The sequence below is a fragment of the Oreochromis niloticus genome, linkage group LG8, assembly GCF_001858045.2.
Source record: "Oreochromis niloticus isolate F11D_XX linkage group LG8, O_niloticus_UMD_NMBU, whole genome shotgun sequence".
NCBI lineage: Eukaryota > Metazoa > Chordata > Actinopteri > Cichliformes > Cichlidae > Oreochromis > Oreochromis niloticus.
The window spans coordinates 9,452,426-9,466,867 of record NC_031973.2 but is presented as its reverse complement, the minus strand read 5'-3'; the positions used below and the strand labels follow the sequence as shown (position 1 = coordinate 9,466,867).

The 14,442-nt window shown below is 38.3% G+C and overlaps 1 protein-coding gene across 2 annotated transcripts; it reads right to left on the bottom strand.

Moving 5' to 3' along the window:
* Positions 1-269: 269 nt before the first annotated feature.
* Positions 270-14,396, bottom strand: LOC100708765 (alpha-N-acetylgalactosaminide alpha-2,6-sialyltransferase 1-like). 2 transcript variants are annotated; one of them, XM_019362423.1, is made up of 9 exons: positions 14,275-14,396; positions 13,946-14,165; positions 13,479-13,641; positions 11,413-11,575; positions 5,240-5,378; positions 5,047-5,150; positions 4,537-4,620; positions 2,562-2,661; positions 270-1,193 (listed from the first exon to the last, which is right to left on the bottom strand). In XM_019362423.1, exons 1-9 carry the CDS (start codon positions 14,367-14,369, stop codon positions 990-992), a joined length of 1,272 nt encoding a protein of 423 aa, XP_019217968.1. In that variant the 5' UTR covers positions 14,370-14,396; the 3' UTR covers positions 270-989. The 2 variants fall into 2 exon arrangements, with proteins under 2 accessions (XP_019217968.1, XP_019217971.1); XM_019362426.1 differs by lacking the exon at positions 4,537-4,620.
* Between the last annotated feature and the right edge of the window lie 46 nt (positions 14,397-14,442).

Genomic DNA, 14,442 nt, shown 5'->3' with positions numbered 1-14,442 from the left:
CTAAACTTGCTAGAGTTGTTGAAGCACATGAGGATGATGACAGACTTGTACGGAAGGTGGCAATGCAGATCGGTGATCGGAAGTTAGGAAAAGGAAAGTGGTCCTGGTGAAGAACAGCTAAAATTGGGAAAATGCTATTCAATTAGATTTTCCTTCTAAAATAGAGGTCATTATTATACCGTAGTTCATGCACATTTGGTGTGAAGATGTAAATTCTACTGTTCATATTGTTAACGTGACTTGTAATTGTAATTGTAATTATTTCCTTTATTCAGTATTCATGTTTGTGTACAGTTACAGTGGAAAGAGACAATCTATGAGTCCAGTGATACTATTTTCCTACAAATGTTTCTTTTAAAACAGTTGTGGAGTAGTCACGTCCTCCTTGAGTCCCGGGAACTGGAAGTTGTGAGCAGGAGAGACAAGGCAGAACAATAACACAGCGGACTTTTAGGATCTACAACTTTTCTACTGCTGGTTTACAAGGCATACACTTTAAAAGATAATGCTGGTTAATTTGTTAAGCACTTGTGCACTTTGATAAAAACTGTCTGAGATGGATGTCATACATACTATTGATATAATTTTACTTGTTTCTAGTTTTCACAGTGCTCCATGATTGTGAGAGGAATAAAAAGGAATTGTGGACATCAGTACTAAGCGTAGATTCTTTTGACCAGAGTAGATACACTAACACAGAGTCCTGCGACAAAGCTCACACAGAGCAGCAGTCAACCATTTACACTCACACCTATTGGTAATTTAGAATAACAAATTAATCTCTAACCCTACTAAGTGCATGTCTTTGGACTGAGTACCCGGAGAGAACCCACACAGACACAGGGAGAACATGCAAACTCCACAAAAAAAAGGCTCCACTGTATAACTATACAGTGGATGTGAACACAGGACTTTCTTGCTGTGCTTGCTGACATGGCTCTTGAATATCATCAGTGGTGTAGGTTTTATCCTTACGGGTGGACTCAGTGTTACTTTGGCTTTTCAGTCCCTGATTCTGGCTCCGTTCTTTGATACAGCTTTATTATTTTTCTGTTGTGAAGGTCTTTCCATGTATTCTTCTCCAAATTGTAGTCATGGTTGGCATAGAAAATTACTTTAGTTTTAATGTACTTCTGAACATAGTAGTTGGAGTATTTCATGTAGTCATCAGTCATGAACCCATATGCATCCACCTGAGGATACAGAAAGAGAGAAAAAACTCTTTTAGTATAGCACTTTTTAAGAGATAGTTTGCAGAATACAATAATACAGTTCCCAACAACAACAACAACAACAACAACAACAACAATAATAATAATAGGTCATAATAATAATTAATAAAATAATTAATAAAATAATAATTAATAAAAGTCATTGACAGCACAGTTACAGAAGACTGATGGTTGCTTCTTCTCTCTAAAAAGAGCATAGCAGCACAGTTTAATTTACAATTGCTTGTGAATGACCCACAAGACTTCAGAAACACTGTGCTTTTGGGCAGAAAAATCCAGAGTGGAGATTTTTAATCATTTAGTTGAACACGAATTCCTCTGTATACCAAAGTAATTAACGGTCAATTGAGAGGTCATCTGTCCAACACTTAAAGACTGGCTGTATTTTGATCAGCAACAGGACAATAGTGGCAAATATAACAACAAGCCAACAGAATGGCTTAAAAATCAAGGTGTTGCAATGGCCCAGTCAACGTGCATATCTAAACCTGATGGAAGTACTGTCGTGGGATCTCAAGAGAGCTGTGCATAAAGAAATCCTAGCAAAAGATGAGTGGGACAAAATTTCTCAACGACAATGTAAGAAACTCTAAGTTACTACTGCTAAAGATGATTCTACAAGGTACCGAATCATGTTGAATAAATTATTACATGGTCTAATCTGTTATGTGGTGTTTTTGTTCAGTTTTTATTTACGTAATTTTATGATCTGACACAGTCCAGATAATTTTCTATTGTATCTTGATATATCAAAAAAATGACGGTCATGATACTGTCAGGAATTTCATGGGGAGAATTTCTGGAGCCACCGGTGGGGTGAAGGATGTTGAATTCAGGATGTCATTTTCCATTTGGTCCTACAAGTTATTGATGATTGACTGATGTTGTGCAATTATGCAATTCTCTTGCTCTGTAAATGCTTGTATTGATGCTGTTCAAGGAAACTAATGGAAAGACACTACAAACTAGTATGAAACATTTGAGAAAAACGTTGACATTAATGATATTAATAATATTAAACTGATCTGTTAAATAGCCGTTGTAAAGATTTACAGACATTGGTGTATTAGATTGTAAAGCAAAATGAACAATGCAAAGCTTTCTACAACGCAAACAGAGTAGCATTTGTACAGAAATATTTAAAGACTGTAACATTCATATTGTATCTAGTTTGTAGAAAAGGTGTGTTGAATAGTTTCTTTTCATGAGAGAGCTGCTTTGAGGTTTTCTTCTGTTTACACAGTCAGTCTCTGTATTATGTGCTTTTTAATGTATAGGTGTGGAAACCAAGACCTCTCACACTGAAATTTATAGGTAATATTAACTTACTGTGTCACAAGTATGCAAAGCCAGGAAGAGGGTGAATGCTCCATTGGTTGGTCTGACTATTGGCCAGAATTTTTTATTCAGATTAGGTGACTTTAGGAACCTGTGGATTAAAAAACAAAGCTTTAAGAGAAAACAAACCAAACCAAAACAGATTAAAATAATCTATCTAAAACCTCAAAACGGACTATTTAGCTAAAACTGCTTCATGAAAGGCTGTAAATGATCCAAATATACAGGGGCACCTCCAGCATTTTTTGAGGGGGGCATGTGGGAGCAGTGTTGGGAAGGTTACTTTTAAAATATATTCCACTACAGATTACAGAATACATGCCCCAAAATGTACTTTGTAATGTATTCTGTTACGTTACTCAACAAGAGTAACGTATTCTGAATATTCTGGATTACTTAATATATTATCATTCCTTTTACAACTACATGAATGTACTATTACTGTGTGATTTATTACTATTACTGAAGGTTACTCGCCATACCAACACCAACTAGATTTTTAAATCTTAATATAAAATGGCTGCTCCAACAGAACTTATTGTTTCGGAGGAAAACACGAACACAGTGTACAATCGAGTCTTAATAGCTTACTTACAACTGGGCTACACTGCCCATGAGGCTACATTTTTTAGGGCTATGCCTGTAACACTCTGTCTATTGCCTTCATATTAAATAATTTTTTGAACAATAATTTCTAAAAATATTTCGTCACGTCATTATGGGGGCCGCAAGTAGAGGTGATATGGGCCCCGAGATTGAGACACAGACATTAGATCCTCTTAATGCGTGTTTGTTTGGGTTTCAACCGGCGTGGAATTACCAAAAATAGAGAGGGGACAGCCTAATATATGAAACAGGAAAAGACCACCGTGTAATCCATTTATTTCAACAAACTGTATTCTTAATACCACCTTTTTAAACGGTAACTGTAACGGAATACAGTTACTCATATTTTGTATTTTAAATACTAACGTCGGTACATGTATTCCCTTTCTCCCCAACACTGTGTGGGAGCCACTAAAAAATTTGGGGTGGCATACTAAAGACAGAATTTTATGCTGTAATCAAATATTTGTTACTTGAAAAAGATGGCAAAAAAGAGAGAAAAGCATTATGTCTGGCTAATTTCCTGCTATTAAAGTTGATATCACTGAAAATAGGCAGATACAGAAACCAAATAAGATTTTGAAATCCATAATATGTTTTAATTGACTAATTGACTAGAAGTCCCTATGGGGTGGCCAGTAAACTTTGGAGGGTGGCCAGTGCCCCCCGACGCCTCTGCAAATATCTCATTGCTGCATTTATTACAGTTTAATTATCAATGTCAGTCAGCAAAGATAATATTTTATGTTGACTGTGTGGCCCAGAAATCTGATAAATATAATTCTCTGTTTTAATCCATAATATCTTTTTATCCATGCAGGCAACTCTAATTTAACTTCAAATACAAGCATCTGTTTTTCATTCCCATATTTAACCTCGTAGGACCTGGCATCCACATATGTGGACATCACATATTGGGTTGTTTAGACCAAAATACTAAATTTTGCTCTACAAGGACCTGATATCCACTTACAAGGACATTATACTGCCACTGTTCTATCGAAATTTAAAACCAATGCCCTCATATGTGGATCTCCGGCCCTTGTAGAACAAAATCAGGCAAAAGATAATTCTTTGTTTTTACATTCATCAGGTCCCAAACAGCCCAAATAGCAAAAAAATTAAAAATGCATGCCATGAAAGAGTTCGGGTCTTAGGAGGTTAAATAAAGTAACTGCTAATTTTTCCCATAAGGTATCTTTTCAGTCTTTATTTCAGGATAACATCTGATGTTTTAATATTGTTGTTTTGTTTTTGTTTTTACTTCAGTAACAATGTATTTAATTCTGTTTTGTAATGCACTGTGTTAAATGATTTTAAGCCACAAATAGTCTGGACAGGATGGTCATAGGAGTCTGACCTGTTCCTCACATATCGGAGGAAGTCCTGGTGTAGAACGTAGAATCGGCTCTCATTGTACTGCCCTGAATAGTAGTCCCTTGGCCTGGTGAGGTTAAAACACAAAAGACAGGAGGGATAATTTATAGTTTTTTAAATTAAAACTAATACAGTTGCCCATTAAATGGTAAAAGAAAAAGTGGATAGCAACTCAAGTTGTTTTAGGTGTTTCCAGAGTGCATTTGTAGTTCGCATTTGCTAACAACAAGGAACCTGTGTGTTCTCACTTGTAGGTGCACTCAGCAGTGACACGTAGGAGCCATGAGGAAGGCTATGGATTTTTACCAGTTACACAAACCACAGCTGGTAATTTTTCTCTAGTTCTTCTCCACTCTCACCTCTGAGCTGTGAAGGCTGCTCTTAAAAAGTTGTCTAATGACACTATAAACTAATTACAATAGCTGAGATTTTTCAAAGCAGGAGAAAAAATAACTATTACATAACTACTCGTTTAGATGCAGTTGATAATCACCATTTCTTGTTGAATTGACCACCAGAGACCTCTTGTCCTTTAAGGAGACCCTCGAGCCATTGGAAATCTCTCATGCCTTCAGGAATCAGCACATATTTTATTCCCTGCCAAGAGAAAAATTATGGAGAGAAATAATCTTTAGTTTGTGGAGAGTATAAACAGCATCACAGCGTTGTCTTGTAAGTTTTACTACCTCATCATGAGGGGCAGATTTGTATCCATACTTCCCAAAAAAATAAGGTGATGCGGTGATGGAGTGCGCTGTGTGAACGTACACTGATGTTCTATTTCCTACATCTTCCTCATAACCTTTGGTAACGGCACCGTTCATCCTGCCAAACAAACACAATTCAGACAGTTGATCTCTTCAAAATTAGTCACTAGTTCAAGCAACAGCATTCAAATTGAAGGAAGTGTGATATACCTTTCTTCTTATCGTGCTTTTCCTTAGTTTCTGTTATATAGCAGCCTTTGTGCAAGTATTTTTTTTTTTTTTTTTTTTTTGGTCGTGCATTAAAAAAAACCTAATGTTTACGCTGGCAGATTGCACCACTATTTTGCTGTTCTGACACACAAACTAAAATGAGCTGATTTTAGTTCCTAACAATTCCAAGGAATTGGGCTACTAGAAACCAGCTCTCTACATGAACCAGTTCTTGATTCCCATCTGTAACTTTGAGGTATTTTATCAGCATTTCAAGTTAGTAAGTCTCAGACCAACACTTACATTAACACTAACCTCTAAATATAACCTTAATTTTATGTTAGTAAATCAAAATGTACCTACTTAACTGAAATCAATTACTAAGTTAGTAATACACTTGGCACAGATGGCACCTTTTTTCCTTTTCTCAGTGGCTGAAACAAACTTCCATCATTTTTACACTCTCGGCTCAATATTTTGAGTTATGGTTCTAGACTTATTTGTTGCTTTGAAAGTATAAGATGATTTACATTCTACGTAGTTCCTGAATATGTTTTTTTTTCTAGTGTCCTGGAGTTTGTTATTTATAGTACTTAATTTGTTTATGCTTGTTCCCCTTCATGCCAAGTCTGTCTGTGTCTTATGGTTAGTCAGTTTATACAATTTTTCGTGGTTACTGCTTTTGCTTTTGTTTTTCCTCCACGCATTTCATTATGATCATATAATATATGGAGAGGATCAATTCTATCAGCATGAAATTTCTCTTCTCTTCTCTTCTCTTCTCTTCTCTTCTCTTCTCTTCTCTTCCATGGGGATAATTGAAGGTTGTTAAGTGTAAATATGACTACAAAGTTCCATTTTTATTTTTATTACATGATATTAAAATTTGCGAGTTGGGTGTTGCCTAAATGTGGGTGCGGTGCACTGAGATTTAGGCAATATCCTGGTTCATCCTGGTTCACGTATTTAAGTGTTTCCTCTTCCTCTTTTCTCTTTGTCAATCATGCATCCAATGACTTGTATGAACTGCAACCTTACAGTGGTGTTATTGTTATGGATGGACAGTTATGTGTACAGAGCATACAAAAGGGGGTATTGACTCTACAATGGATGATGTTTTCTTGCCCAGTCTGCAGTCTGATAGCTTGAGGGCGGTCAGTGAGAAACTGTAGCACCCAACATATGTCAGTCAGTGCATGACGTTTATTTGAAATGATAGTGTTATGTGGAGCTGAAGGCCACATATATATATATATATATATATAACACCCAGCGCGCCCCTGCGGGCGGTTTATCCTTCAAGCTCGGGTCCTCTACCAGAGGCCTGGGAGCTTGAGGGTCCTGCGCAGTATCTTAGCTGTTCCCAGGACTGCGCTCTTCTGGACAGAGATCTCCGATGTTGTTCCCGGGATCTGCTGGAGCCACTCGCCTAGCTTGGGAGTCACCGCACCTAGTGCTCCGATTACCACGGGGACCACCGTCACCTTCACCCTCCACATCCTCTCGAGCTCTTCTCTGAGCCCTTGGTATTTCTCCAGCTTCTCGTGTTCCTTCTTCCTGATATTGCTGTCATTCGGAACTGCTACATCGATCACTACAGCCGTCTTCTTCTGTTTGTCTACCACCACTATGTCCGGTTGGTTAGCCACCACCATTTTGTCCGTCTGCATCTGGAAGTCCCACAGGATCTTAGCTCGGTCATTCTCCACCACCCTTGGGGGCATCTCCCATTTTGACCTCGGGACTTCCAGGTTATACTCGGCACAGATGTTCCTGTACACTATGCCGGCCACTTGGTTATGGCGCTCCATGTATGCCTTGCCTGCTAGCATTTTGCACCCTGCTGTTATGTGCTGGATTGTCTCTGGGGCATCTTTACACAGCCTGCACCTGGGGTCTTGCCTGGTGTGATAGACCCCAGCCTCTATGGATCTTGTACTCAGAGCTTGTTCTTGTGCTGCCATGATTAGTGCCTCTGTGCTGTCTTTCAGTCCAGCTTTGTCCAGCCACTGGTAGGATTTCTGTATATCAGCCACCTCCTCTATCTGCCGGTGGTACATACCGTGCAGGGGCCTGTCCTTCCATGATGGTTCCTCGCCTTCCTCCTCTTTCTTGGGTTTCTGCTGCCTGAGGTATTCACTGAGCACGCTGTCAGTTGGGGCCATCTTCGTGATGTATTCGTGGATGTTTCTTGTCTCATCCTGGACTGTGGTGCTGACACTCACCAGTCCCCGGCCCCCTTCCTTCCGCTTAGCGTACAACCTCAGGGTGCTAGACTTGGGGTGAAACCCTCCATGCATGGTAAGGAGCTTTCTTGTCTTGATGTCAGTGGCTTCTATCTCCTCCTTTGGCCAGCCTATTACCCCAGCAGGGTACCTGATCACGGGCAGGGCGTAGGTGTTGATGGCCCGGATCTTGTTCTTACCGTTCAGCTGACTCCTCAGGACTTGCCTGACCCTCTGCAGGTACTTGGTGGTACCCTCAGAAGGTCTGCTAGATGATGTTAATGCAGCACTACGGATGATATATATATATATATATATATATATATATATATATATATATATATATATATATATATATATCTGGAGTGCAGAATTACTCATAATCTCTGAAATATCTCTGTCAACGCATTTTGGGCAGTAGAGTTACCTTCACACAATGCCAAATGGGCAGTTGATCTGATAGTGACAGGCAGCTGAGCCAATCAACTCAATAGCTGTGTCCCAAAATGTAGGCCACATCCTTCGGAGGACCCGGCCTTCACGGTCTACGTGGGCTGGGTCCTTCGAAGACCGAGAAGGCCGGAAGTCCAAGACTGTGAAATGGGACAGTCTATCCTTCAGATTTGCGTCACCGCTGTCTCGGTGGAGTTTAATAAACTCGGCCGTCTGCTCCTTGCTATCTAAAATATAACAGGACACTGGCGTAAATTCTCAACCGTCTCACACTTCTGTTTAATCAGTTTTCTGTTTGACGTTTATTCAGCTGTGTGAAAATCCCGGAGGAACCCACCCGATGGATTAATAAAGTTTTATTTAGTCTAATCTAATCTAATAACTTTAATCTCAGCCAAACCGATTAAACCAGGAACAAATAAAACACCGAAGAAAGCCAAACAATAACATTTTAGAACTATTATATCATTGAGAACATATGCTTTACACAGCTTTGGTTCCTCGTTTCAAGGACTTAAAGAGCCTCCCCAAGAGTGAAAGAGAGAGTGGATAAATGTTTACAAAGTTTTTGTTAACACAAATGTTCAAGATGTTCAATAAACATGTTAAGTGCATATAATTTCCCTTTTTTTCAAGTCTGTTTGGTCATGCAAAATGAAATGCGATTAATATAGCTTAAAAATGAATGATATTTATCATGATTAATCAAAATTAATCCACAGTAACCCTGGGATGAATCTGATCAAAAATTTTAATCGTTTGAGAGCACTAATATAAATTATATATTATAATATATATTATATATTAGTGTATACTTCCCTATTAGTATATAGGTTTTTTAAAAAGTTGTATTTCACAGGAGAGAAACTGTGTTAAAGGATTGAGGAAAACTACTCAAATTCTCTTTAATTTAACCATACATTCTTTGTGTTTATTCTGCTTTAACTTAATTATATTGCATAAATGTTACAAGCTTAAATATAAAGTTGAAAAAATGTAATTGCAGCCAGGCTATTGATCAAGTAATTGCGATTAATCGCGGTTAACTACAGAAGATTGTGTGATTAATTAATTAATTTTTTTAATCTATTGACAGCACTAATATAATTGACATCGTCATTATTGATTGCATAGATTGGATATTGCAAAAGTTACTGAATAGGGGACATACAAGTGTTCATTTATTATTGCAACGGCCCTAGGGTATACATTGTATTTCAGAGCAGAAAACCCAACAGTTTTCTTTGTTGTTATATATTATCCACTTGGGCCTTACTCAAAGTTTTTGATTTTCTCAGACTTTTTATATGCTTTAGTGCTCAGCTCAGATAAAATATAAAAGACCCACCCACCACTTTAATTATGCTCTAGATCGTGTTCTGACATGTGGCATAAAAACTGAGCATCCCTTATTGTCGGGTTTCAAAAATAGCAGTTTTAATTTTTATGAACGAGACCCTCTTATGACTCTTCGAGGGATGCTACTGACAAGCCAATCGATGGCATGCAGTCTGACGACATCACATTTTAGTACCTGCTTGGATTTCTTGGAACCCCAGGCGAGCAGGTACAAAAAAATAGTTCCTGGTACCAGTAACCATGCACTAATGGAAAATCTTGAAAACTGTAACGAATCGATCTGAGTAGGTACTAATGGAAAAGGGAGTAAAAATTCTTTTCTTTTTTTTACCCCATTCCTACAAGACTGCATCACAGCACAGAAACAGCTTTAGTGAATGTTAAAAATGATCTTTTTATGGCCAATGACAGTGGACTGTGCTTGACCTGCTTGACCTTAGTGCAGCGTTCAACATTGTATTTTATTATGGAGATAAAAGCAGGCTGTAGATATTAAAGGTACTGTGCTGCAGCGGTTTGAATCATATCTACCTAATAGTTCCACAGCATTCTGTGCTATAACAAGGAGATTATAATTGGTCTTTGTGGCAGGGGCGTGGTCTTTGGCCTGAGGGGTGACGCAGTGAGCTCACAGGTGCGGCACGGAGGAGGGGAGGAACAGGTGCACAGAACTGTTTTGATGAGAGAGACCTTTCTTATGTCTTGCAGTGAAAAGAAGCGGATGACAACGAGAGTGACAGAGTGGCTGGGTCTGGGGCAGGAGCCAGAAACCTCAGGGTAAAATCACATCTTTAAATAAAGCACTATTGAACTGGCAAATGCAGAAGGGTCTGTGTGTGGGTCGTGTGTCACAGTCTTACATTATACATGCTTCCCTTGGGGAGTATTATGAGAATACATAGTATACATTTTCACTGCTATGCAGATGATACCAAATTTTATCTATCCATGAAGCCAGATAACACACACAGGTTAGTTAAACTACAGGAATATCTTAAACATATAAAGATCTGGATGACCTCTAATTTTCTGCTTCTAAATTCAGATCAAACTGAGGTTATTGTACTCGGCCATAAAAATCTTAGAAATAAGGTATCTAACCAGATGCTTACTCTGGATGGGATTACCTTGGCTTCCAGTAACACTGTGAGGAATTGAGGACTTGTATTATTAAAATGGCATCCAGAAACTCTTAAAGGAACATGACCAGCCAAAAGTTTGTGCCCTGAAACTCAAGCACTTGGGTTATGCAGCAAGTCCACCCATGAATAACTAAAAAAACAGGTTTGTTGAGTTGCCTAGACAGAATCTGGACTGCTTTGACATGACCTTAAACAACCTTTAAGGGTGAAGACTCTGCAGTGTGACTGAATTAAAACAATTCTGCAAAGGAGAGTGGGGCAAAATTCCTGTTGCCACAAACACGTGATTGCAATTCTTGCTGTCAAGAGTTACTTGAGGGGGCAGTTACTTTTTCATCCTAAAAGTGTTTGTCAGATCACTATAGATCTGTTAAAACTGGATGAGCTCAACCCTGCCACCAATTATTCCAGCATACACACGCCTTGACATCTCGACAGATGTTGTGTTTTTAGGTTTAATTAGTTATAACCACACAGAAAACAAAGTCCCTGGAGAGTGTATGTTATGCTGTTCCAAAGTAGAAAAACACACTCTGTGTGATACTTTCAACAACTTTATTTAACTTGATCCTAAAGGTGTATTATTTATTTATGTGGTATTTTTAAATGTTAGATATCCCTAGAGATTACATCAAACCTAAGTGATTGCTGTGCTCTGCATCAAACGGCAATGAGATAAGAATATTTGATATTTAAAATACCCTTCAGTTCAGAGAACATTAACAACCATTAACAACAGGTAAGTTTTGTAGCTCTTACGTACCGAAAAACGTAATCATGAGCATCGATCTCTGCACCCACTTTTGAGCCATTCAGAATTCCTGCCGTACCCACCACAGCACAGTGAACACAGCCATCACCACCTGGTTTTGGGAGGAGCAGTGGCTCTTTTGGCTTTGGAATCAGCTTCACTGAAGCCATCACATCTGCAAATGACCAGAAACACATGAGTACAGATACTTGAGCTGGTGAATCTGGATTTATTTACAATTAGTAGTCTAACTGAGCTGATTAAACTGATAAATCCCGAACAACTGTTAGTTTGAGAAGGTAAATGGGACTGTCCATCATTTGGCAATGTTTTTCCAATCTTGTCTGGTTTTGTTGAGTCTGTGTGAATTATAGCCTCAGTTTCCCTTTCTTAGCAGACTGGAGCGGCACAGTATCGTTTTCTGGTGCTTCAAATTCAAGTTTCAAGTTTCTGCATACTTTGATTGTAACAAGGTATGCAGATTATTTGAGCTACTTTTGTCTCCTATCAGCTCAAAGCAGTCTGACCCTTTTCCTCTGACCTCTGACATCAACAAGGCATTTTCAGCCAGAGAACTGCCACTTCCTGGATATTTTGTCTTTTTGGACCATTCTTTTTAAGCTTGTTTCCACCACTTTATTTTTATTTTACTATTTATTTATTTTTCCATCTGTAACAAAGTATTGGGTAATTGTCTAAAAGTTTGATTTTGATGGATTGGTCTGAGACTAACTGAGCCGATGAAACTGATAAATCCTGAACAACTGTTAGTTTGAGAAGGCAAATGGGACTTTTCACCATTTGGCAGTGTTTTTACAATGTTGTCCAGTCTTTTCTGGTTTCGTTGAGTCTGTGTGAATTATAGCCTCAGGTTCCTGAGGCTATAATGCACTTTTGCATACTTTGATTGCAACAAGGTATCCAGATTATTTGAGCTACTTTTCTCTCCTATCAGCTCAAAGCAGTCTGATCCTTTTCCTCTGACCTCTGACATCAACAAGGCATTTTCAGCCAGAGAACTGCCACTTCCTGGATATTTTGTCTTTTTTGGATGATTCTTTTTAAGCTTGTTTCCACCTTCTACAATTTATTTATTTATTGTCGTAAATTGTCTTAAAATTTTGATTTTAAGATTACACATACACACACACACACACACACACACACACACACACACACACACACACACACATGAAGTTATTCCATTTCAATTTTCACATAATAACACGATCTTTGACTTATTGATGACAAAAAATATCTTTTCATTTATGGAAAAACTTGATTATTTTCACCATGTGCATATGTCTAAATGCATTGAGTTGCTGCCTGTGATTGGATGACTACATGTTTGCATTAAACAGCAGTCTAATAAGTGTCCCTAATGAAGTGACCAGTGAGTGTATCTTAATTTAGTGTTGTTTGAATAATTTCATGTCTCTCAATACAAGTTCAAACTTCACTTTCCTTAACTTAGCGGTTCCCAGACTTTTTGTATCCCTTATCCCCTGTAAAGGGGGATAAGGGATACATACCTTGGCACCGCCATAGTGCAGGTGAAGTCAAAGGCAAGCTATGCTTCATCATGTTTTCTAGTCTTTGGCTTGGAAGGAAGTTGGTTTGGAAGCCTATTTGGCATTGCTTCATCCTCTGCTTTGTATTTGTTTGGAGCTCCATCAAAAACCTGTCCATTATGCTAGCGTTGTCCAAGAATTCTTTTTTTTTTTTTGTTCATACCGCACCCCCCTGCAATGGCTCTGCACCCCCCACTTTGGGAACCACTGCTTTAACTCATTATTTAATTACTCCTTGGTGAGCATTGACCTGTTTCAACAGGACCTTTGTCACTGTGATGTTTGGATTAGTGTATTTTTACTATAGAAAACTGTGTATGATGCAAAAAACACTTCTTAAAGGTGCCATAATATTTGTCACCACTAAGGTCTTTCATTGTTGTGTGTCTTTGGCTTTTTATCATGATACTGGGAGTCAGGAATTGGAAGGAAAAAAAATTACTTCTTTCTGATCAGCCTCACACATATACTGATATTTAATCTGGGATCAGTTTCACAAACACATACCATCATACTTGAACTCCATAAACCCAAAAGGATTGTTAAAATGTGAAAGGCGATTCCACTCGCTCATGTTAATGTTGTCCTTGTGCAGAAACAAACGTATGTTGGGAAGAAAAGCCTTCTTGAAGTTCTCATCCTGAGAGTTTCGCAGTGATTGGGCACATGTCTGATAATCACAGAAATATTAAATCATGAAATCGGTTAAAATGATTTTGTGAAAGCTTTATACACCCGAGGAAACAACAAACTCAACAGTTACAGAAATTTGAGAAATGATTAAGAAATATGTATTTTAATTAAAGTAGTGAAACTGTTAAGAAAGCCGGTCAAACAGAAAATACAGGACAGTTACAGCAGAGGCAACAGACTGACTGCATGGCTGAGCACACTTCAGTGTTACCAGCCCACAGCCATCAGCTTAATTACTACATTTGTACTGTCTCTGTCATATTGTGTCTTAGCATGCTTACTGTTGGTCTAGGTGGGGCATCCTGGTTATAGACATCATCAAAATCCCACTGAGGAAGCTTTGTGAAATTTCCTCTGTAGAGGAGAGGTATTGGAGTCTCAGCCACAGCTGTGGTAGACACAGAAGATGGCACAGCTGTTTTTTCTTCCTGTCCCCAGAGGTTAATATCAAACAAAAAGTTTTCCGATCTGAGTTCATGTTTTCCAGAGAAAATTGTCCAACTGCAACAATGGCAATGGGACAAAAGGGAGCAAAAAGAAAAGTTCAGAATTAGCAAATTAATACATGGATTCTTTTTAAATGTCTGTTATTATTAATAAAAAATATTACCTTTTTGATAAATATTCCTGAGATAGAACGAAAACCACAAAACTAACTGTCATTACAAGGAGCAATAAAAATATCCTGGAGATTTGGGATGCCATTGCTGTTGAGTGAAGGCTTGTTGTTCAAATAAACTTACATGTATGCAGTTCCTTCTGAATTTGACACGTTCTC

Coding starts and splice junctions, on each gene's coding strand:
- LOC100708765 (XM_019362423.1), bottom strand. CDS start 14,369: ATGGCATCCCAAATCTCCAGGATATTTTTATTGCTCCTTGTAATGACA. Junction 14,166..14,274: donor CAGGAATATTTATCAAAAAG/GTAATATTTTTT, acceptor CCATTGTTGCAG/TTGGACAATTTTCTCTGGAA. Junction 13,642..13,945: donor ATGCCCCACCTAGACCAACA/GTAAGCATGCTA, acceptor TGTGATTATCAG/ACATGTGCCCAATCACTGCG.